Source organism: Zeugodacus cucurbitae, chromosome 2 (genome assembly GCF_028554725.1).
Source record: "Zeugodacus cucurbitae isolate PBARC_wt_2022May chromosome 2, idZeuCucr1.2, whole genome shotgun sequence".
NCBI classification, from domain to species: Eukaryota; Metazoa; Arthropoda; class Insecta; order Diptera; family Tephritidae; genus Zeugodacus; species Zeugodacus cucurbitae.
In genome coordinates, this window is record NC_071667.1 from 28,260,834 (window position 1) to 28,286,471 (window position 25,638).

At 36.5% G+C, this 25,638-nt stretch overlaps 1 protein-coding gene across 2 annotated transcripts in view; it reads left to right on the forward strand.

Moving 5' to 3' along the window:
* The first annotated feature begins 5,599 nt into the window (after positions 1-5,599).
* Positions 5,600-25,638, forward strand: part of LOC105213641 (zinc finger protein rotund) — a 161,544-nt gene continuing 141,505 nt past the window's right edge. Inside the window, exons 1-2 of one of the 2 annotated variants that reach the window (XM_029041251.2) lie at positions 5,600-7,008; positions 9,672-10,579. In XM_029041251.2, the coding sequence (XP_028897084.2) occupies positions 10,076-10,579 (504 nt within the window). In that variant the 5' untranslated portion in view covers positions 5,600-7,008; positions 9,672-10,075. The remainder of the gene's footprint in view (positions 7,009-9,671; positions 10,580-25,638) is intronic. The other variant, XM_054228291.1, reaches the window with a different exon arrangement.

A 25,638-nucleotide genomic window follows, 5' to 3' on the forward strand; every position in this document is an offset into this window, starting at 1 on the left:
GCATTCGCTGGCGTCTATATCTTGTTGCAAATAGAGCAATTACTTGTGCCTGTTGCACACGCACACACAGTTACAACCGGTGTATTTAGCATTCATTAGCGTAGGTACATGTACACTCCTGTGCGTACTTTCAAAAACACTTAAATACAATCACGTTTGGCCGCCGCCACTCCAGCTATCTATGCAACAAACTATTTCACTCGTTGCAAATGCATATTCCACATGCCGCATGCCTTTTGCTGCATGTGCAGTTATCCTCAATTGGCAATTGCTGGCGAGTACTCGTATCCATGCCACCAGCATGACAGGCGGCCAGCGATTATCAGCTGTGGCAAAGACATACAAAATGAGTGGCATTCAAGCGAAAAATACTGCAATCAAGTGTTGGGCGTAGGTTAGTGAATAGTTTCCACGCCTAAACCGTGAACTCTTAGTGCATTATGCGAATTGGATTGCCATCAGTGGTTTTAAACCATGAGGCTTTGAGATTGAGCGCATCGTCACTGTGTGGCGAGCGTGTTGCAATGCGGCGGTGTAATTAAAAATATCTGAGTATACATATAGACTAACGGATTGTATTTATCTTGTTGGAAGTGGAAAATCATCATTTTAAATGAAAACATTTCTGTTGAACTAATTGTATCTTAAAGGATATTGCGTAAATGTAGAAATTAACAGCGTCTGTATCGAATTACTCTAAAGTCGTGAGTTGACCTTGAGATCATCCATTTGTGAATGATCTATAAATCAGCTTAGATTCCTGTTTTTCTGAGGTGCTTACTATTTGTTTCTTATCAATATATCAGCTCTCGGTTCCTAAGCTTCGAATGTTTCTTTATTGGAACTGCGAAAAGTCATGCTTCTAACAAAATGTAGCGAAATTATTATTTCTCGGTTGTATTCCAAAATAAAATAAGTAAGTTTGACTTTAAAATATAATATTTTTGAGAATAAACATATTAGTGGGAAGAAATGCAATATTGTTACAGATATTTGTGGGGTTTTCATATTACCCAAGATTTCAACGCTATGAAATTCGTTTAAATGGACCCTTATTGTCTTAGTAGATATATATATATATATATATATATATAAGTTTTATGGATACATATATGTATTCATATACGTTTTTGGACAATAATTGACCTCAGTGTGGTTGTTGTCACCAGTTGCAATCAAAACATATTATCTACTATCTTCTTTCCATATCATGCCTTTATTGTGGCTGAACGATCTTTGCACATATTCTCCTCACCGCATTGTTACTTTGATTGGCTGTCATTGCCCCAAACTTTACTGATTTCCATCAGTCAGCCATAAATCAGTCGGCAGACACGGCAGCCATGCCATTCGCGTACCTCCAAGCCCACACTGCGCCATATTTGGTTGATGTCCAAAAAGAGAATTTTCGTCTCTGTTGAATGCATCGAATATGAAGCGACGCAGTATCAGCAACTTGGGCTGGATATATTTATATGAACATTTATGCGCGTATATTTAGTTGTATGTGCGCATATGGCGGGCATTCGCAAGGTTCTATTCCTTGCATTAGGTACTTATGTTTGAGTATATAATCACAATTGTGTTTATTTCTGTATACAATCGCCTGCTATGGCATTCATGAAGACTAAAAATGTTAATATTTAAAGTTAAAAGAAGTTAAGTTGTTATTATGCAAGCTCATATACATCAATTGGTGGGTGAAAACATAACTTTAACTTCTTATAAAGGATGTTACACTTTCCTTATAATGTTATATTCTTCTCTGAACCTAACATCTTTTCAATTATTTCAAAAATCAGAATACTTTCCTACAAACCAAAAAACGCATAATTCAATAGTCCTGACAGAGTTCCCTTCGTCTGAGATCTCCTGTCCTTTGTTGTTGTCTAGCATAACAAAATATTGTTTTTGTTCAGATGTTAAGTAGGGTTTCTTCGTTTTAAGTACCTCCGATTATATAAGAAAATGCATTCTCATTATTTAAATCAGTCGATATCTATCTTTCACGGTTTATTAAATGCGTTACAACATGGCGGATTTATGTGGTATAGACAAACAACTTTGTGAAGGCCCCGAAAGTTTTAAAAATCGACAACCAAATTATCAGTTAATGACAATATTGTATGACTTGGGATTTGAATGACTTCCACATCCACCTCACTCTACAGATTCACACTTTCCTCTTCTCTTACGTCAAGAAAGAAAGTGCTAGAAAGAAATTTAGCAACAATGTTGAAAGCGCAGAGACGGAGACACATTTTTAAGCAAAAGCAAATCGTATTACTAAAATGAATCGTCGTTTACTAAAGAAATAGGGTGTTCTCTAAAATTATACAAAGTTTTCATAATTCTCAAGCAGAATAGATTTCGATGACTACTTCGCAAATCCCCTGACGAGTTATTAATTCGATCAAACGCTATATATTTACATATCACTCGTTATGTTCTATTAGTGAAATAAATACATATTCATTGAAAAATTTTTCATTGGAAAGAATATCATGTTTTTACACCAGAAGTGATTAGTTTGCTCTATGGAAAAGAAAATAATTTAATTGGCTTGCGATGATTGCGGAAGATATAAAATGAGCCTTAAGGCAGAAATTAAAAAATCCAAGAAATATATACATATATTACAAAAGAATTATTAAAAAAATAATCTTAAAATGTCATAATATCTGTTTTCATACTCGCTTTCAAAATATTCGAAAAACTAAAGATTTCCTTAAAAATAAATAAATTTTAAGATTTCTCCTCTTTAATTTCCATTATACATATAAGGACGTCATTAAGTAAACCCCTAACATCGTTAGCTTCGAGTTTATTTGAGTTTGATTTTTGTTTTTGCTGGTGTTATGCTTACAGCATGTACATACGTGGTCAAAACTGAAAATATTGCGAAGGCGCAGGCATAATGACATCGATACTTTCACCGCAGCATGGCAAAAACAACAGCGCAGAAAATAAAATGATAGAAAAAGTGACGTATACGCCCCGGCGGAAGCCCAGTCGCAATACAAACTGCGCAACTAAAAAGCGTCATGTCCGACAAGGAAATAAAAAAGTAAAAACAATTAGGAGAAGTAAAAAACCAGCAACATGCTGTTGCAACAACTTTTTTACATTGTGTCGTAGCAAGAAGTGTACAACAAAAACTCTTCGAATCGACGAATTATATAATTTTTAGCCATCGCACTTGAAGATTTTGCTAGAATTTTACTTTTATTGCCATATCCATTTGAACTGTGTCGTTATGTCGCTGCTGTAGTAATGGTTGTTGCACGCGCTTAATTTTATACAGTTTTAATTTTATGCCTCCACACCAAGGTTTCTGCGCCTGTCGTCTTGTCTGTCGGCCGTCTGTCCGTGTGTAAGCGCAACCACGAAAACAGTGTCTCCAAGGAATTGGCTGTAACGCTTTATGTTATAGTTGTTGTTGGTTTTAGCTCATTGTTATTATATTGTTGCTGCGTTTGCTGGTGACATTATACTCTCCTTTCTTGTTGTTCTATTTGTTGTTGTAAGCTTCACGCTTGCCTCCTTGTTGCTGCACTCCAACACACTCGGACAATGAGAAGTGATAGCATGCAGCATGCAACGCGCATGCATTTTCAACACAACTCAAGACACAGCGTTCAAGCAATAACAACAACTACAACAATAAAACGACAACAAAGATGCAACAACGAACAACATGTGACAGCGAAAAAAGGGTTGTACTTTCGAATACTTAGACATATAACAAATAAAACATGGTTTTTGAGTTGAATGTTGTAGTACGAAACACCCGTATTCGAAGGCAAAATGATGCAAGAGGCAATTGTATCGCAATTGGCTTGAATCGGAACTGGAAGCGTTACGGGAAATTTGGTCCAATGAAAATTTGAATTTGCGTTTACAAGAACTTATTTGGAATGAGAGACAAAAGTGTTCCGATGAGCATTTGTGCTTTTGCATTTTTGTTAACCAACAGTGTCGGACGGCCAGTTTACACTGGTATCGTTTGGAATTAGAAATTAACATGGATATAGTAAAATAATCAATAAACAATATTGCTGTGCGTTGCTGGACGGAGTGCAGATCGAGATCGTGCACCAATCGTATACATTCAGCGAAGAAAAAATTACCAAGATTACCCACCGGCTCATTCAGTTTGCGATTCTTTGAACAAGTCATTTAACAAGTTATTTAAGTTATTTCTTCCCAATCAAAGAACAATGCGAGGGGATATTTTTTGGATATATGAAGATTTGGATAAATAAGAGTTTAATATGCTGAAATATTAGGAACAGAATAGTGGCCTACCGTTGAAGCTTGTACTGAGTACAACTACTACAAGTGTCTTCAAGGAATATTTCGCCGGAATTAAGTACAGTTTTGAGAGTATTTTGGCTACGTTCCTCGGTTTAGTATTTCATGATCGTGCTACATTAATAAATGTTTTGGTTTTGTCTGTAGCACTTTGTACTGAATTATCTAAAATACATATGTGCATACATTTCGAAAATATCCAAAAAATTAGTTCCACAGGCGTTTGACGAAAAACTATGGACGAATTTAATGCCTAAATATACAAGAGAACAATTTGGTGTTTGATAGAATTTGGCTTGCTTGACAGATAAGGGCCTTCTGGTTACGTAGGTAAAGTGCTTGTTAGATGACGCACCATGAGGCCCTTCTAACTATAATTCAACGAAAACGACACATTTGCAGAGTTCACATATTGGTTTGGACTGTAAATCAGAGGAAGCATTTCATTTGAAGCGATTCACAGAAGGCCTCGATGGTCGAAAGTATGTTTAATGACAGAAATCAGTAGTTCTACACTCGCTATTTTTCACGCGTAGTGAAGCATGATGGTGAATGTGTAGCGATATTTTTGCTGTGATGTAGGCTAGTGTAGAACCAAAAGGACTAAAAAGAATATGTATATCTTCGTTTCTAACAAAGCTTCCTTCCTCCTCCTTATAATAGTAGTATAGATAATTCTCACATTACGCCCGACTTTTTATAGGTTTCAAGTTTTTTTTACATGAATACACATATCTGCCAGCAGTGACATATAGACTTTGAGTCCAGTATATTTTAGATAGTTGTATGTCCATATAATGTATGTATGCATATTTGCAGTATTCCAATGCGGACCTCATACCCCTTTAAATTTTTTTTAGAGGTCTCTATTACAGGTACTATTTGTGATGTGAACATTAATCCTTAATGTTATAGTTAAATGGCACTTCTTTCATATTTAAAAATATATCAATATAGAAATGGAACTTATGACCGTTGAGTGGTATTTTATTTGGATTAATGTACCCATCATAAATACAGGTGAAAGCATTTTAGGCAGTCTGATATTGTATGACTTTGCACCGTCAAAGACTTCTTATGTTTGTACTTCTTGAACGCCAATTGAGTTTGAGTATATTTCCGAACACATGCGTTTGAGCTGAGCTTTTTTTCTCAACACAATCACTATTAAATATTCACTCCGTTTGAGTGACTTCAAAAAGACAACACAAACGCACTCAAGGTACAACGGTAAATGAGTGCTTAGTGAGACCGCCACCAACCAACGGGCAACTACCGAATTCGCACCGAGTTGTGGCAGAAACAACCCAGCGAGCAAGCAACCGACCGAATGGGCGAGCGAACGACCGATTGTATGCGAGAACGGCGCGCGACTCACTTGAGCCACCAACCAACAGGCCAATAGCCCATGAGCCGAACTAGTGTTGAGCAAGAGCGTCGCTAAAGCTTACACCAATGCATGTACAAACATCCATACATCTGGAGAGCGGCGGTGGCTGCGGAGAGACTTTTTGGAGCTGCATGAAGCTGGATTGGGGATGGTTGGGGAGAGCGACTTTGCTCTTGGTGTTGCGCCAACAGCGCGAGGCATATTGCCGTTTTTTTCGTTGCATGCTCAGCATTCGCGTTCGGCATTCTTTCGAGTTGGTAGCAACTTTTTGCTGCTGTCGCCGCCAATAACACTTGCCGCACTCACAGCACTGTAATTGAAGCGACGAAAAGGTGAACCAAAATAGAGGAACACAACAAACCCAAAAACAAAAAAATAAATAAAAAATCAAGACAGAAGCACAATAGTAGGCCGATCGAGACAGAACATTTATGCTGCAAGCAAGCACGGCAACGGCATTGCAATTTTCGGTGAATGAGTGAAAATGCGCGCGCGCGCGATTTTCGCAACTTTTTCGGCAAGCAAATCAAGTTGCAGCCAACAAAGTGCGAGCTGACGTTGAAGCTGCACAATCGATCGTCTTGGTCCGGCTTTGCGGCCATTATGCGCGTATCTACGTATGTTGCATGCTAGACGGTTAAAGAAACGCTTGCTCGAGACGCGGCAGCGGCAGCCAAGGCAGAAGAACACGAGAAGTGGTGCAAGCCGTTTGGTCGAATGCGAGTGCGTGTTATTTTTGAGTGCGAAAACGCATAAGAATTGCAGCTTGCAACGGTGTTGCAATAACGTTTAGGCCGCCAAACGCGCGACATTGAAACCGAAGCGCGATATTGCATGTGCAGAAAAGCAAAACGAAAACGAAAAAAAATAAAAATAAAAATAAAAACACGAAACATACTGAAGTGACGAAAAAAGTGGCAATACGAAACCAGATGCAAAGTGAAAAAAGCGGAAAAGTGAATAAGTTGAAAAAGTGTTCCGGCGTTTTTGCATTTAATTGCGAGTTTTCGTTTTCTTCACTCATCGCATTCTTGTTGCAAGTCAGTTTGCAGCGACAACATAAGAAAATTGATGATAAAGTGCATTGCAAGAAGTGAAGTGCAACATTTTTTTTAAAAGAAAAACCCGTATTACATACATACATATGTGTACATATGTAAAGGTATTTAATTAAATCACCTTGAAGTACACATTGCAATGCCAACGAAGTGTCGCTTGCAACATTGTGTTACAGAAATCGTCGTAAAATTGTGTAAAAGTGATAAAGTGAGCACAAGAATAAAGAGCCTCTTTTTGAAAAAAAGGTATACATAGAATGCATTTGTCCTCTTGATTATATTAAATAATCGGTTTAGTCGAATCTTCAATTTGAAGTTTTGAAATGGATATTTTCTTGTATCAGCCAAACCCACAATCCAGAACATTTCTTGCCAGATACAATACAATACAAACTCGATTTTTATATAGCTTTTAGTACACTCCCTCAACTTAGAACCAAGAACAAGTTGTAGGCACACCCACCCTGAAAAGAAATTAGGCTAAGGTCCGTTTAGAGTTAGATTGATATATATACATATATAGTATGTGTATGTAGTATATATTATATGTATACATAGATCATTTATATTAATATCATTTATGAAAAAATGTACTAAGAAACAAAAGACTCCGTCGGCATTGGAATGCATCATGTATGCTTCTACAATATCTAGATATCTATTTAATTTTTACACTTTTATGATGTTGTACAATGTTAAAACTGAAAATAATCGAATGAAAAAAAGTAGTAGTAAAAAGTTCATAATCAGTAACAACTTGTTGCAAGGAGTATGTGGCAGATTCGGATATTTGAAAATATATTCTCGAAGTTTCGTCGTTTAATATTTTTGAAAAAAGTCTCAAAAAGTTTATACCACGTTTCCAACCGATAATACTAATGTTTAACGCTATAAATAATTTGAAATCAACTTCCATATTATTGTACTCAGCTACTACATAGTCCGTATTGCAATGATCTTAAAATATATTAGTGAGTCAAAATAAAAGCTTGAGCCGGTACACTTTAAGAATTTATTTAACCGAAAGTGCAACAAATAAGAAGAAATGATTTAATTTTCCTATCATATCATTATTATCTCCATGAACTCTTTGGTTCCAGCCAATACAACTTTGAAATAAAGAAGTATCCGCCCACCGTGCCGTTCACATGTTTAACGATTCTTATAAGTATATTCCCACAAAAATATCAATTGTGTCCTCAATAAATATTTATATAATTGGTCAAAATACAGAATGGCACCGATCGTAAGAGGGTCGAGACAGGCATATGATAATATTTTTTTTTTTCCAAAAAAAGGATTGTTACACAAAATCAAGAAACGGTCGTTTGCGGTGAAGGTGACGAAGTGAATTTGATATGGAATGGAATAATTAATTTTCATATGCTCAATATCGGTGAATTGTGAGCTCTTTTTGTAGTGAAAATATAACTAAATCTACGATCTATCTATCTATCTTCTAAGTGAATTTAGAATTTATATAAATCACCATAAATTCACTAGAATAACGACAATCATTATATATAGTATGGGGGCTGGGCTAATTCCTGCACCGAATTTCCTTATTTTCACCACCAAGTTACATTTTATTCAATATTATACGATTACTTAATTTTGCTAATATATCTCATAAATTAACCGATATATACGGTATAAAGTCCACCGGCAGTTTGAAAATCCGTGTATGGTATATGGGAGATAGAGAAAATATTGGTCCGATTTTGTAAATTTTTGGCACAGAGGCAAACAATTAGAAGAAACACATCTCCTTTGAATTTATTTTGAATATCTGAGAGATTTGCCGATTTTTTTCGATAAAAAATTAAACAAAGGCTCTGAGGTCCTCATGTCCGATTACTGGCGCCCCGAAAAGTTATTATCCGATTTCGGTGATTTTTATACTGGATGCTACATTAGAAATAGAGTGCAAAGTTTTGTTTTTATATCTTCACTGGTGTTTAACTTATCTATTGTAAAGTGAACGAATCAGTTGGTTTTCAAAAATGTGGTATTGGAAGTAGGCGTGGTTGTGAATCGATTTCGTCCATTTTCAAACTATAGCTTGGGGATGCCAAGGAAATGGGCGTGGCTCCGCAAATTTGAGTACCCCTTGTATACCATCTTTACCATGAAATTTAATGTTTCTGGTGTTTGTCCTTATTGAATTAAATCGTTTTTAGTAGTTTTCAATATAACTTTTGTATGGGAGGTAGGCCTTCATTTTTGGACTGTATAAGGAAGTGGCTAAACGAAACGACCGTAGAGAGTTTGGTTGATATAGCTTTAGTAGTTTAAGAGATATATACTAAAAACTTAGTAGGGTGCAGGGTCACACCCACTTTCTCAAAAAAATTATATTCAAATATGACCCTTCTTAGTGCAATCCTTTAAACCAAATTTCATAGCTTTATTTATGGCTTGGTTATAACGCTTAATATGTTTTCGGTTTTCGCCATTTTGTGGGCGTGGCAGTTGAACAAAACTATTATAAAAATGTTATAATTGCGATAGTATAAAAATCCTCCAGTTAGTATTAGTTTAGTGTCAGTTTGAGGGTTACCGAAAAAAATTTCTCCTTTAAATAAAAATACAAATTATTATATGTTGAAAAGGTATCTCAGATAATTAAAGTAAAAGTTATTCCTTCTGACCTAAAATTTTAAAATCAATTAGTTCGACAAACCGACAAGTCAGATCAGAACACAACAGTGGCATGTATCATATAAAAGGTAGTAGTTCGAGGCAGTAAATTTATAATTTGTCTTTATTTTTCATAAGAAAATTGATTAAGAATTCGTCCAATGTTTAAGGATTTACAGAATATAATAACGGGTGAAACCCTGAAATCACCAAATCAAAAGTCAAATAAATACTCGTGATTTAAAATCAGTTATTTTTTTCCATTTCAGATTTTAAAACTAATTGTGACTAAAAATAACAAGTAATACATAGGAAATAATTAATGTAATAAAAGTCAGCGATAGTTTCAAGTGTTATTTCGTGGAAGCTCATCAAACAAAACCGACCATGAAAGTTTAAGCGAAGTTGGCATATGAAAATAATAAATGAAAGCTCGTACTACTTGCATTACAATAGAGTAGAATTACTCGCATATCTATGAAAGGTGATTTCAACTCTAGAAATTCCAATAGTGCAAAGTAATAAGCAACAATAAGATTCTACAAAAAAAAAAAATCTAAGAAAAGTGAAAAGTGTGTAAACATTATAAAAATCCACTAATCTTCCACAAAATATCGAGTGTGTGTGTGTGAAATTTAAGTGAAATTGCGAAATCATCGTTCACTGCGTTTAGATGATTATGCATGGTACCTGGTACAAGGGACCACAATTGGCTCATCGCACACATACCCACAGCGATTACCATCGGGAGTATACACCAACTCATCATCAACCCCACCATCTTCATCCACACCATCCCCATCATCATCAGGCACCGCCACCTCCACCACCATCGTCGCATTTACACTCGCATTCTCATCATCCGCATCCATATCGTTCGTATCCTTCGTTTGTGGTTGCACCGTATCATGAGTCGCCGCCTACCGCTGTACCGACACCCGCATCCACACCAATACCAACGCATACACCAGCAACAACGTGTTTGAACGGTGTACCGGCACCAATACTGGTGGAAGGCTCCTTTGCCGCCGCTACTGTGCCCAATTCAGCCGTCGGCATCAATCAATTGGCGTCGGTGTTGAGTCCAACAATTAAAATTGAACAACCTTTTGGTGAATCGCTATCGGTGGACGAGTATGCGCTGAATTTGGATTGCAACATCGATAACACTTTTCGGGTGAGTAAAAATTATATAGTTTCCGTTTCATCAATCTTTGTTTTAATAAAAATGGGGTAGCGTTACAATTAGAACTTATAGTAATATGATTAAATGTGTATTTTAAGTACACTTGAAATAGCGATTAGGTTAAACTCGATGGTTGTTTTCTACAAAAGGTAAACACACTTAAACTATAAACAGTCCTTACTGATTCAAAAATTACCTTCTTAATTAGATTTTTAGACTCAACACAGATAGTTTGACAGTTAGAATCCATTTAACTAGGGAAATTTGATCCTAGACCACCAGAAGGATCTTACAACAGCGCAATTGCTAGTGACTATCCACCTCGTTTCCAGCTCAGCTGAGGCTCAATCGTACAGTAGTAAACCACAAGAGGGTTTGTGTCTTTCTACTTGTTTACAATCTACTGTAGGTGAGATTGACGTAACTAACTTAGCATGCTCATCAGTCTTATAATTCAAGTGCGGTCAGGTACCCAAAATAGTCTAAACGCAAGGTAGCCCGATGCAATTAATGATGAGTACTTACCTGAACTGGGCGCACATTCAGCAAACTTAAAGCTAGTATCGCCGTTCTGCTTCAGAGTCACTTCTCAGAAATATGCGTGGCTCCGCAGCAATAGATCCACTACTGCCTTTATGACAGCCCCTTCCGCTTTTAAAATGCTGCAGTTGTCTGGAAACCTGAAGCTAGAGTTGATGATTTCGACTCCCCGCGCCTCTCCTCCAGCAACTCCTACCCACCCATACCCCTCTCGAAGGTCTAAGAACAGAAAAGAGACAGTCAGACCAGCGAAAAATTGTGAAAAATATAGGTAATTGGTATTGGGAATTTTTGTTTTTGTAGCTGGAAAATACGTATATGTTGGGCTTTATCTTGTGGTCCGCTTGAGGTTGCCAAATAGAGTTCAAACGTAAAAATAAATCCTATAAGTAGTCTTACAATATTTGGTTTGGAGATGGAGATTTTCTCATTGAAACAGAAGGACAAATTTTCCTGACTTTTTTCTGATTAACGGCTCTTTGTTAGGCGTTTTTCTTGTCTTTAATTTCGAATACGCTGTCACATTTAGTAAACCCCTTTACCCACAGAAAAGTAAATATCCAGGCATGTTCCGGAAATCGCGCGATTTCAATTCGGATCCGAAATTACAACTCGTACGATTTTGTTTTAGGTGTTCTACAATTTGTACGTGTCATTTAATTTCCGCTTTTTTCATTGCGACAGTTTGACAAAACAAATAAAAGAGAATCCGTTGGTTCAAATTTTTTTAAATAATTTGAAATTAAACATTTTTTTTTCATTAAAGTAACAATGTGTTTTATGGCCATTTATGTGTTGAACGAACGTGAACTATATTATCAAGGTGGAATCGAAAGGTGGCATTTGAGAGACAATGCTAATCCCCATTCTGCAACATATTCCACGTGAGTTTTGCTAAAATGTTTCTACTTGTCGACTTGATATGGTTTCTGCTTGTTTCCAGCTATCGGTTATCATATCTTTAGAAAAAACTTACATACCTTACTGAATAAAATTGGGGGCAAGTCTTAGGTTTTTCACTGAAGATTAATATCAACGTTCAGTTGGAAAGAATACCGATATTGTTCTGGGTAGAAGCACAGTATCCAAAAACTTATCAGAAATGATTAATGTTTTAGAAAGATTTGGAACACCAAGAGTAATAGGGTGCATTGATTGCACTCATGCAGTTACCCTGAATGTCTGTGGACGTTCTCTTTTATTAAATACTAGCAGACCGCACCACCTTCACACGGGTTTAAACAAATTTCAAATTTCAAACATTTCAAGAGTTATAAGTTTTTACACACTTATACACACTCTCCCGTACATATGTATGTACTTTCCCGTTTCTTGCGTGGGTTCATTTAAAAAAAGTAAAATGAGGAAAATTCGAACATGAAATTATATTTTATTTGCAATGAGCTAAAACTTGATTACGACCTTTAATCTTTGGTGTCCGTTGTCTTTCTCTCTGATTATGAAGGCGTTGGGAACGCTCAGAGTTCGACGCCCTAGTGCGGGCTTGTATATTTCTAAACTTTTGTTCTTCTAGCAGCTGCTCACGCTCCGTACTCGACTCTCAAGCGCGTACTTGGGAGGCTTTGAAATTTGGTTTAGCAAGCAACTGCGAGCGCTCGTTACTCGACATTCTGCCACACGATAGCGATGCGAAGAAAATGACTTGCAAGACGATTTTCAGTTTCAGATTAAGATGCTCCATCACGGAGCCTTTTTGATACCCTCACCTGGGAACTATTTCCAGAAAGTTGAGATTCTAGCAATAAATATAGCCTATGTTACTCGGAGTGAATGTAGCTTTCCAATGGTGAAAGAATTTTTAAAATCGGCGCAGTAGTTTCTGAGTTTATTCATTACAAATATACATACAAATCTCTCCTCTTTATAATAGTAGTATAGACGTACATTGTAATAACTGTATCTTAAACAAACCGTTGATTTGGATTCAAAATCACTTTCGTTTATCTTGCCCAAATATGAAAGGGTGACAAAACGATTTGGTGATGTTCGAAAAAAAAAAACAAAAAACGGAACGATTTACAGAACATGAGAAATAATTTGAAAACGGAAAATGTGGATATAATTCCCGAAAACGATGCCTGATAATAACTTAAAACAGTTGATATTTTACTATTTAATAAGGACATACATACATAGACATGTTGAAAGCGATGACTTCTTAACATATTGAGAGACAACGAGTTTAAATATTTCATCGTTTAAATTATGAAAAAATCTGATTTTGTTCGTCATTTGTATAAAAAACAAGTAAAAACATAAACCTTATGTGGATATGCCTCTATTCATGTGTATTTTTGTACTCTATACACTTCACTCGCAAACCCTTTTCAAAGCATTTTAAAAATAATTTATCAGACAATTTTAATACTTAACTGAAATTAAATTGAACCACAACATGAAATTTGAAGCTGTCAAAGAATGGATATCCTCAAAACCACCAGTAACCAATTAAACGAATGCATGAAAGAGAAAAACTACAAAAACATGTCTGCGAGTTGTTTCAATGAAAGGTTGCAAAAAATATTAGGCGAATGCAGTGAGGCATTCGAAAAGCAGGAGCGAGATGGTTGCAGAACACAAATAATATTATATTGGATTATATATAATAATAAAGAACCCTACAATTATTATCAGGAAGACAATGAAGAGCGGATGAAAACAGAGCTGCTGTAAATTATAAAAATGACGGCGGCAAAAAAACACAACAAAAAAGTATTAGAGAAATTAAATTATGTACCCAAAAATTCAATGTGGGCGTGTTCTAATTGAATTTATTTCAAATATTATTAACAACAACAAAACAATTGTGGGAGCATCTTCTAAAAACATAAGCTGCAACAAAGGCAACCGTAAGAATTGTCGAAGACAATGAAAAAGTGGTTGAAAAAGACGGTAGGCGAATAAAAAACCCCATAGCAGCAATAACAACAATGCAGAAAGAGAGTACATGTAAAAAATAGGAGAAAAGTAATAAAATAACTTAAAAACTCGCATTAAACACGCCCACATCAAGCAGCAACAACAAATGACAAGAGACAGAAATGGCGTTTTTGCGCAAATACCGGTAATATTTATACTTTTTATTAGTGTTTTCTAACTGGCCAAGCGAGTAGTGCCGGCAAATTCACTGAGAGCCACACGAAAGCAACAATAGCATAGCGGTGCAAGGGAGACGGAGCGCGTGAGAGCGCCATCAATAGCATGTGCGTGCGTGTGAGTATGAGCTTGTATGAGTGAACGTAGCAACGTAGCCTGCAAAATTGGGCGAAATTTTTCGACTCCATTAATTTGGTGAGCGTTTGAGTGCCGTTGCATAAAGTCACTCAAAGAGCGCAAACATCTTCATGTTTAGGGTTAAGAGCGTTTTTTGCTACACCGAGCTTTTTTATAGCGCTCAGCATGCATGATGTAGTCCTTGATGTGCTGTGCAGCTTTTTTCGGTGCATATGCACTAAAATAAGGATTGTGTCCTTGCTGCCATAATTGCTGACATTCGGTTGTTTACATTTTACGATTTTTCGTAAGCGAAAAAAGCTGTCACTTCTGTCTCTGAAAGCCACTGAGAGACATTAGTTTGTCAGAGTGTACAAATGTTGTTTTTTGTTGGCATATTTTGTGAGTCGAAGCTGTTGCGTCGTCATTTGCATTACAAGGACATTTTTGAGCTTTTTTCCATAATTTATATGATAATGAGTACCACATGCTTCTCTCTGATTTGCTTTATGGTTAGATTTGTATATTTGTATAAGGATTTGAAGCTAAAAATTAGTCAGCTGTCTATTTAATAGTAAAATAAGTGTTAAACTCAATGTTCAAAATTTTCGAACTGCGCTATAAAACTGCTCAAGCCGATCAAGAGATCTCAACTTTTACTCGACATACATATATACTATAAAAAAACAGATTTGTAGACATTCAGCTGCAAGCTTCCTTTTAGATAGAGTTGACATAGAAGAACCCTGCTCACTTTCTCGGTCACACTGCGGGTCTAAGCCTTATGCTGGACTAGCATCTGCTATGGACTCAATTGCCCAATACATTAATTTTACTCATTTATATTTATTAGCCAGATATCAATAAAGACTTTCAGCGCTAAACTATGTAAGTAAAAGGATACGTTAAGAGCAAGTAACTGTAAGTGGCGACTAACTGGTAGTGTGGAGAGAGCAGCTTATTCATGTTAACGCTTAAAGACATTTCAAGGATCTGCAGAAGTATGTTTGACTCAAAAACTTCTGACCGGTAAAAAAACTGTGAAGAATAAAAGTAAAAAAAATTGCAGAAAAAACAAAACATTCGTAAAATAAGTCATAACGACGAGCAATAATAAAAACAGTGCAAAGCAGCGCGAAACCGGATAAGCAGCGAAAGACAGAGGGAGGAAGTGAAAACACATGCTCGAGCAATGAGGATTTTTTCACGCTCGTAAATTGCAAATTCGCTGCGCGTAGCAGCATGGCAAGTGCAACAGTAGCAGCAGCAGCAGAGCAATAACAACGGCGCATAAGATTGCTGCAACGCGTAAAAAAGGATACGACGCTGCAGCGCGATGCTCATAATAAACTTAAATACATATATACATACATATGTACGTACAAAAGTAGAGATGCTGCAACTGCGCAGTCTGCGCTTACAACGTTTCTAGCATGAATTGCAGTTGCAATTGCAACATGTATATAGAAAAGCTAAGAAATATACGTACATTAAAGTAGCAATGCTTTTCAATAAAAAGGGTGTGCTGATGGTATAGATGGTATATATCAGATTTGTACACGAAGGGAATAGTAAAGCTGAAATAAGAGAATATTAGGTAAACATATTTATAGTTACCACTTCAAGTACTTGTACTGATTCAAGTTAACTGTAAAAAGCGCTCCTTCGATCGCCTTCTTTAAAATAGTTCACATATATGTATATTTATTTCAGACCCTGTTCTTAGATGATATTGACATAATTTTAATAATTTTCTTTAGTCTCAACATACGGTGTGGACACGATAAAATTTTTGTCAAAAACTCTGTGAGAACCTAGTATTTATACAAAACTGAGAGGTACCACGTTTTATCAAGAAATATATAAGATATGTCAGTGTGTCCAGATTCAATGCGATAAACTGCTGCTATATTCGGATAATCTATTAAGGGGGTCATCCCATGACGCCCTCTTTTTTTGGGATTTTTTCCTTCACGATTTTGGCTGTTTGGCTTATCGGAAACAATTTAATGCACATATATAACCGTAGAATTGTTGTTTCTTTCTTTTGATAAGTAAAATATGATTTAATACATTTTAAAAATTTGTTTAAAAAAAAATTGTAAAATACAAAATTCATTGCTTTGCTCTGTATACATAGAGTCAAAACATAGATTTGTGTAATAAAATTGTTATTAAATGATCAAAAGACATGATAGTATTATACTTTTAAAACCTCCTTCTGTCATCAAGCAGCTTCTTTCCGCGAGCTCTTGACTAGCTCCAAAGATCAACTACATATCTTGTAATTTTTCCCTAATGCCAACAATGGCCACTGCCATAAGTGTATATTTATTTCTGGTGACTGGAGCAACCAGAATATTATTCTTATTCTTTATACGGCTTGTGTGTTTAGTGTTTCGGATCAATATCTCGCTGAAACATACCTTAAACAGGCCTTTCAGCAAGATTCAACATTTACTTGTTATATTATATATTATTAAAAGAAAGATGATGCCTCTGAATTTCTTCTAAGAGACTTACCTATATTTTCGGTAAAAAAAAATTATAAGAACTGAGGTCCTCATGTTCGATAAATGGGACCTTGAAAACTTATGGTCCGATTTCGACGATTTTTAGAAGGGAGATGCCACACTATAAATGCAGTATTTATGTAAAGTTCTGTTCCGATATATTCACTAGTGCTTACTTTATATACATATTGTATAGTAAAAAATTCAGATCTACTTCAAAGTTCTGGTACATTGGAAGTAGACGTGGTTGTGAACCGAATTGGCCTTTTATCAAAACATATCATTGGGATGCAAGGAAAATATCACAAACCAAATTTCATTGAAATTTGTCGAGTAGTTTCGGAGATATGCTTTTTGACCCATAAGTGGGCGGAATAACACCCATTTAAAGTTTTGTATACCATTTTGATTGCAGCTCTTCCGTACCTTCTTTATAATGAAATTTAATGTATCTGGTGTTTTCCCTTAGATAGGCGTGGTTATAAACCGATTTCCTCCATTTTTGGATTGTATAAGGTAGTACCTAAAAGAAACGACTCTAGTTTGGTTGATATAGCTTTAGTAGTTTACGAGATATAAACAAAAAGCTTAGTAGAGGGCGGGGCCACGACCACTTCCCCAAACAAATTACAACCAAATATGCCCCTTCACAGTGCGATCATTTGTACGAAATTTTATTTTTATAGCGTTATTAACGCACTTCGTCATTTTGTGGGAGTAGCAGTTATCCGATTTTGCCCACCGAAAGCAACCTTCCTATGGTCCAAGAAATACGTGTACCAAGTTTTATCAAGATATCTTAATTTTTACTCAAGTTACAGCTTGCACAGACGGACAGACATACAGACATCGGGATTTTAACTCCACTCTTCTCCCTGATCACTTTGGTATATATGTATAACCCCATATCTAACTCGGTTTTGGGTGTTACAAACAACCGTTATGTGAACAAAACTAGTATACTCTCCTAGCAACTTTGTTGCGCGAGTATAAAAATATGAGAACAATGTAAAAGGAAAAATCTATTCATAACTGCTCGTATTTTCTAAAAGATTAATATGTAGACTTTTTATATCAAGCCAATTCATCTATTCATCTATCTTCAATATTGCATAACTTATTCCTTCAAAATTCTTATCACGCCACTAACGTGCCGTATGATGATTTTGGACTATATATGCTTACATATATAGTTTCAATATCTTAAAAGAAATCATTCCAAATGTTTATTCCATGTGTTTACTTTGGTTTGACTGCTATCGCTCTATCATCTATCCTATACCTTCAAAAAAGGTATCCAAAATAGACATTTATGGAGCTAAAGATTTGGATATCACTGAAGTCGAAATAAATGATGATTGTGTAACCAAAATCGAGCATATGTGACAGCTAAATATCGCTTCGGCTCTGCAGTGACCAGCGAGTAAGATATCTTCCCAAAGTCTGTTTATGACAATAAATAAATAATAAATATTAAAAAATAAAATCCAGCAACAAGTTAGATCTCTGCAGCAAAATAAAAATTTAGCACCTCATTTTGTGTTGGATTTCCGTTTCCACGGCGCACACACACACACAGCTAACAAACTGTGTGTCCACCTGCAAGTATGTAAGTATGTCTGTCTGTCTGTGCATGCACCTGGTTTTTTGCGAACTTCCGTTTCTTGGCGCGGCGTTTTCTCCTATCAATTGCGCTGGGCGCACATTAGCGGAAGAGCAAAAGAAATTGAGCTGCGGAAATAGTCGTGGAAACATAATAAAAATCAAAGCTAAATAAAAGAGGAAAATAAATATTGAAAACGAAAAGCGCAGAGAAAGCATTGCAGTTGAATGGGGGAAAAAATATGCAGGAGCATGCAGAGCGAAGGGGGTGGCTGCAGCTGACAGCAGAACAGCGTGCGGGCAGCGACGTTGCAGCGCTGCTGGCGTTCGTACGGAATACGCCGTTAACAAGTGGGTTAAGGGATAATGTTTTTGTGCTACAAACCGTTATGCTTGCCCCACAACAACACACGCGCATAGAGTATGTACGTATTTTCTTCGCGTCTCCTTTAACCCACTCAACTTGGAAGCTTTCTTTTGCGCTGCTTATTTTTTCTTCGCTGTAATATTTGTACTTTTTTCGATTACAACAATTTATTTTTTTCCAAACGTCGCCGTTTTTATTGCGGCCAAAATACATTGCCAACATTGGCAACAATATGTGCGCATGTGTATGTCTGGTCTGTGTGTCTGTATGTTAGCACGTATTTATTTGAGTTTGCGGCGTGTGTTGCACGTATATTTGTGTTGATAGCTCAAGTGTTGTTTCCATTTCTTCCATATGCACACGCTCAATGCGCTTATCGGTGTGTTTGCAGTGTAACGCGACGTCCTTGACGCGACTTTTGTTGCTTGCCAGCCACTTGCCACTCACCCATTAAACGTGCAACAGCATTGCACTTGGCGCAACACACTGCTACTTACGCGTACACCACCAACCTTTGCCCCATACTCGGCATTATTGCGCTGCTGCTGCTCTTCTCCTCACATTCATTTTGCAATTTTTTATATGCGCTTCGATATTTATTTTTTTCCCCAGTTACTTCCTGCAACCGCCGCTTCGCTGTTGGTTTGTGACAGCGTGTTAAGCGTATATAAGCTTATATGTGTCTGGCTGTGTGCGGCATGTGTTTGTGAGTGTGTAAATACATTTATACTTTCATTCATGCATTTCGTTTCCTTTGCTGTCATGCCACATCCTTAGAAAGAAAGTACGCGGTCGCTTTGCGATTTCCTTCAATTGCCACACGGCATGTGGCAGCGTTGGACGTGTGTGGCGCATTTTCTTGCGCGCGTTACAGCAGAAAATGTTTTCTACTCTATTCAGATACATACATATAGTTGACTACATATATATATGTATTTGGCTGAATGAAATTTGTGGCAGTGATAAGAAAGTGCGATCGAAAGTTTTGTTTACATATATTGTTGTTGTCTGTTAAGTTGTTGTCGCAGTGAAAGCGGCTCAACGCGCCCGGAAGTGTAATAATTGGCAAGCGACATCTACGAGCAACTCACAGAAATAAATCGGAAATGCCATATATATAATGTGAAAAGTGAAATCTGTAGATCACAGCTGAGAGATAGTGTCATTTCATATATCAGTGCTTAATTAATGAAAAGCTTTTACTTTTTACTTTTCTCTTAGCTCTCTTTAGGGAAAGAGAGAGCGCCAATTCTGAAAGTGTGATGTGCTTCAAAACATCTTCTCTGCTTCTTTTCGAATTTTCGCTCATCAGGCGAAAGATCGTATGAAACTAGTGTGCCAAAGAAGTGTTGTAACCTTAGTTACACGCCAGAAATGTTTAGAGTGGAGTCCTAAAAGGAATCAATCTTAACATTTATGAGCTTTCAGTGGTTATATTTGATTTCACTCGAGTTTTCCACGCCTTAATTGTCTCGCAGCAATGTCTGAGAGTATATCGTTGATCATGCTTTTATATACTGAGCTTTCGGATTTCAAGTTTCCGAGTGGTTCATATATCATTTTTGAAGATACTCCACATTTGTACTAAATATATAGAAGAGACTATATGGCTACAAATATAATAATTTCAAAATTTGCACGTAAGGTTTTGTAGTTTCTGAAAGCTATTTAAAACTGGTCACAACACACTATAAGCTCTCGATTGTTCAGTATAAGTTTTGCTTGAAAATATGTTATACTATATGTCTTATTCCAACATATGCGTTTTCTCAAAAACACATAAGAGTACAATCGAGTATATAGTATATGATTTAATGTATATTTATTATGTATATACATTAAGTGACATTTTAGAAAAAATTATGAATTCAAGTTTCTTGAAAATTTAATTAACAAATACTAGAACTTCTGCTGTCTGTAAAAAAATATGGTTTTAATCGAAAAGTAATGAGTGAAAAAACACTAAAAAACGGAATAAAATTTGATATTTTTAAATAAAAAAATGCGTTAACAGCTTAATTAGTTTGCAGTGAAATGGAATTAAGCTAATATTTTTGAAAATTTGACAATTGCTTATAATAAAAAAATATATTCATATAAAGGATATATGCGTGGGAAAAATGCTGACTGCATAAAATCATATTGGATTTATGAATTTTTATATGAATACATGAATAAATAAACAACAACACCAATCACGTCAGTGCCCTAGCCATTTAAAAACTTGAAACATACATACATACATTTGTATATACATATGTATACCGTAGATATATATGTATATAACATACAAATATATATATATGTGTGTAATTGTTACAACAATAATGCAGCGTCAACGTTTGTAAAAAACTATAATAATAAAAAATTTATGTTGAAAAAGTGTTCAAAATAAAACAAGCAATACGAGTGTCGTACAATAATAAAAACAACAATAACAATAAAATGTCAGCAACAAAACAGCGTCCTTTAAAATTGCAGCTAACAGCTGCATCTTGTGCAGCATACTTTTCAGCGCACAGCGTGTCAGCGCCCTTGGCTGTTACCATTTCCGTTGTCATTGACGATGCAGTGGTGCGCAACATATGAAAAAAATATCACATACGTACATACATACATACATTAATAAAGTACAAATATAAATACAAACACATGATACGAAATGCTGAAGGCGCGCGCATTCTATAAGCTTGCGCATATAAACAGACATGCGTACATACAAATATACAAAATTATGCATGTGTGAGAATGCTACCTAGTGAGAATGGGGCAAAAATATAAATATAAATGATTTGTAAAAGAAATATAATTGACAATTTTTTAAAATTTTTGATAAATAAACACATTTACTATTTTATTGTCGGAGCGTAGAGAAAGAGCTTTTCGTGTGCTTTAAGCTTGTTTGTTTCAAACTCAGCAGTACTCTCTGGTCGTTCCTTCTTTTTGTTAAAGCTGTTACATTTATAAATTTTCCGTTTCATCGCCATTGAAGCTTTGTATTAAGCTTTTATGAAGCTTTTATTTATAGCTTACATAGCATTGCAAGTATATCAAACGTGGATTGAGTAAAGAATTGCATAGTTTTTCGTTTGAAATTTTTTACTGAAAGCTTATCGTAAAAAGCTCTGCGAAACACCGTAAATCATACGATAGAGATTTGAAAACTCTTTTGAAATTCAATATATGTCTGCAAAGCTACTTTGCAACTACATGTTCAAAGTTTTTTAAGCTTCAGAACTGTGAAAAACATATTAAAATTCCGAACTACTCTCAATTATTATCAAATAAATAGGCGAAGTTATCGATTAAGTTAGCTTAATGCTTCAAAGCCTGTACTATATTTCGAAAAGTGTAGCATATTTTGAGGCGAACCCTCATCTAGGCAATATACAGACACATATACATAAATATTACTTCGGTATCGAAGCTGCAATTTTCCATTTAAGACTGTTTGGGTAGAAAAGAAAACCAAAAAAAAGGATGTATATATGTACATATGTACTTATGCACATGGGTAGTAGCACTGATCTATGCACATATAGAATCCAATGTGTAGCGTCTTTAAGAATATGGCATCGACTTGAAGAACGCGAATACAAAACAAAAAAAGTAAATAAAATGCACACATGAACGCTTGAATTTGCTGCATCGCATACATACCAGTGCATATATACACACATATACACTTGTATATGTGATACTAGCGTGCCATAAGCTGCAATTTAGACGGGGGATCAGAAGGTAGAAAATAGAACACTCAAACGTACATATGCATTTGTATGTGGATGCATAGCAGGAGCGGTGAAAAAATGGAAGCAAGAAAAGCATTGAAGGAGGAGTATGAAAGCGCGAGGTAGAAAGCTTTTGCGCTAAAAAGATTGAATGGAGAAAACATAGAAGAAATGTGGATATAGCCGCAGCGAGTGGAAAAAATAAAGCGCGCGCTTACTCACACTCACATACACACACACACATACACACAAGCGGACAGACACATGAGCTGTGTGGCGTTTAATATAAAAAGTGGCCAAGCGAAATGGCTATGTGCAGCAAAGAAAATCAATCTACTCGCTTGACGGCGCTCCGTAGCGTCTGCTGCTGCGGCAGCGGCAGCGATTATCCTGGCAGAGCAATGCCGACAAACGGATAACGGACAAGCAGACAATTGTGGCAACATGTTTAGCTATGCATGTGTATGTTTGTTTGTTTGTATGTACTTACAAATGTGCTGTTTCACAACGCCGCTACATACTTTTTCCATTTTATACTGCATTTTTTTTCACTGCTCATTTTATTACTTTGCTTCGCTTCACTTTTGTTGTTGTTGTTGCTGTCGCTACACTTTTTTCCAACGTTGGCGGGCAACTGCTGTTGCTCACGTGTTGTTTTTGTTCTGTTTTTTCCTTTTTTTGTTGTTTTTTCTTCGTGTTTGCCAGCGTTACAGCTGCTGAATTTCCTGCTCTTGTCGTGCTTTCCTTGCACGCCTCGGCGCTTGGCTGCCGCTTGTTGGCGTTGGCGCTTTTTATCTCACAAGAAAATGCTGCAGCAAGCGCTAAGAAAAAACACTACAACAACAAATGCAATTGTAAAATATGTACTTATGTGCGAAAGCAGAAAAAAAGGAGCTGCCAACAAAAACAATTTCAAAAGCAATGGCAAGTGAAATAAAAACGGGCAGATTATGAACAAAAAGGACATGGCGGAGCGAAAAGCGAAAAGCAGTTGGCACATGGGGCGCATGGCGAAAAAAGCGGCACAGACGAGAAGAAAAAAATGAGCAACAAAATGGGGCAGCAGAAAAACAAAACACAAAAAACAGAACAGAACACACACACACAAACAAAATAGAATAATAATAAAGAAGCGTGAAAAAATAAGCAGCAATAACAGCAAAAACACATACTCAAATAGCGACAATAATAATGCAACGCTGCTGTCAGCGAAGCGCGCTGCAGTCGCTGCCGCTGATATCCTTTCAGCAGTTGGCGACAGCAGCAGCTTCACGGCGTAACGGCACAAGCGCTCAACGGTTCAGTATCTCATATGGCAGGCAAGCGTTGTGGCGGTCGTACGTGCAGGCCACAAACGTGGCCATTGCACAGCTAAAAGGGACCGTACTGCAGTTTTTGGCACTGCCCGTGCCCGCAACAATTGGCAAATACAACAAAAACCAAGAGTTAAGGCTGTCAGCATAACAACAATTAAACCGATTGCGTTGAAAAAAAGAAAAAATGTGATAAAGTATAAACCAGGGCAACTGCACGCGTGTCTGTGTGTGTTAAAGTGTTTGTCTTACCTCGTCATACATAGTATGCACCGTTATCATATTTATATGCGTATATTGCAACAACAGTTCGCTTCGCACTTTAATGTTATTAAGTAACGGCCAGTTAACCGTATGCGTCGTTTGCGCTTGCAACGCGCTCGCCTCATCCAACGTCGCAGATCAACGTAAACAAAATGCGTGCTCGTGACGCGTAACTGTGTCGGTGTCGGTATTGGTGTCGGTGTTGGTGTTTGTGTGTGTGAGTGTGTGCAACACTGTAAAAGTGTGACTTTTCAGCATGCTGTTGTTGCAAGTATGCGAGAGTGAAAGTGCAATGCAAGCATTGAAGAGCAGGAAGACAATGAGGCAGCATGTGCGTGCAGCAAAGGACACGTTGGAACAAGCAGCATGTGTGGCTGTGTATTGCGAGCGTTGAAATTGAATTGATGTCAAACAGGTTATAACAGTGAAACGTCGGTAATGAAATAATGAATGCCACTTTTGCAGCGATTCATTATTAACAATAGCAAGTGTTGCATGCCAAAGTAAACGGGAGTTTTGGTAGTGAATAATGATGGTGATGGTAGATTTTTTTTGAAAGCTGAGAGAATGTTTGTAAAATGATTCGCGTTGATATCTATATACCTTTAAACCAATTAATCGGTGTACATATTGAATGGCGAATTGGCACCAGTCTTCAGCTGAGCTTCTTTGCTAACCACAAATTCCAATAACGCTTAGTGCGTGTGCTTTTTACGCATAAACTTTTCGCTCTACTCCGCTCTTTTTGAATCGTTCTGTTGCTCTGTTCTCTCTACCACTCTATATGGTAAATAAACAGATTTGCGCGCCACCTTTATTGCTTACAGTTGAGCTAGGTCATGCCGTTCATACGCACCATGCATATCATAGAGTATATTGGTACATACATAAGTATTATACGCGTACGTACGTATGTAAATATATGCAGAACGTCACTGATGTTGCGTATACGCCATGTCGCCGCCTATGCTTCCTTGTACTTGTTTGGAGTAGGAAGATTTTATTTGCTGGGAAATTTGCGCAAATTTTGTAAACTGACACATTTAATTAATATAGTGGCGTGTAATATGAAATTGAAAAATCATTTTGTTAAAAAAAAAACTTCCTTTACCTTCGCTCAACAGTTTTTGTTAAAATTTTTGTGTTGAAATCATTTACTAACTTACAAAAATTAGGAGAAGCAATTCGCCAGTTTGTTGCATAATTGTAAAACTAGCCTAATCGTTCTGTTTTAAGACAAAAATCGAGCATTATATATTTTCAAAGAAAATTTATATTTTCAAAAGAAAATAACTTCAAAGTTCTTTTACTTGACGCCATTCGCTTATAGAAATCAATTTATATTGAATGTGCCAAATTCATTGACCTTTTTAGTTTCTTTGACTTAGTACTAGAACTAAATGAACCACCAATTGGAAGAAGGGAATAATTACAAAAAGTTCGAAGCGAGATAGATCCGTATAGATCAAATACCCATGATATCTTA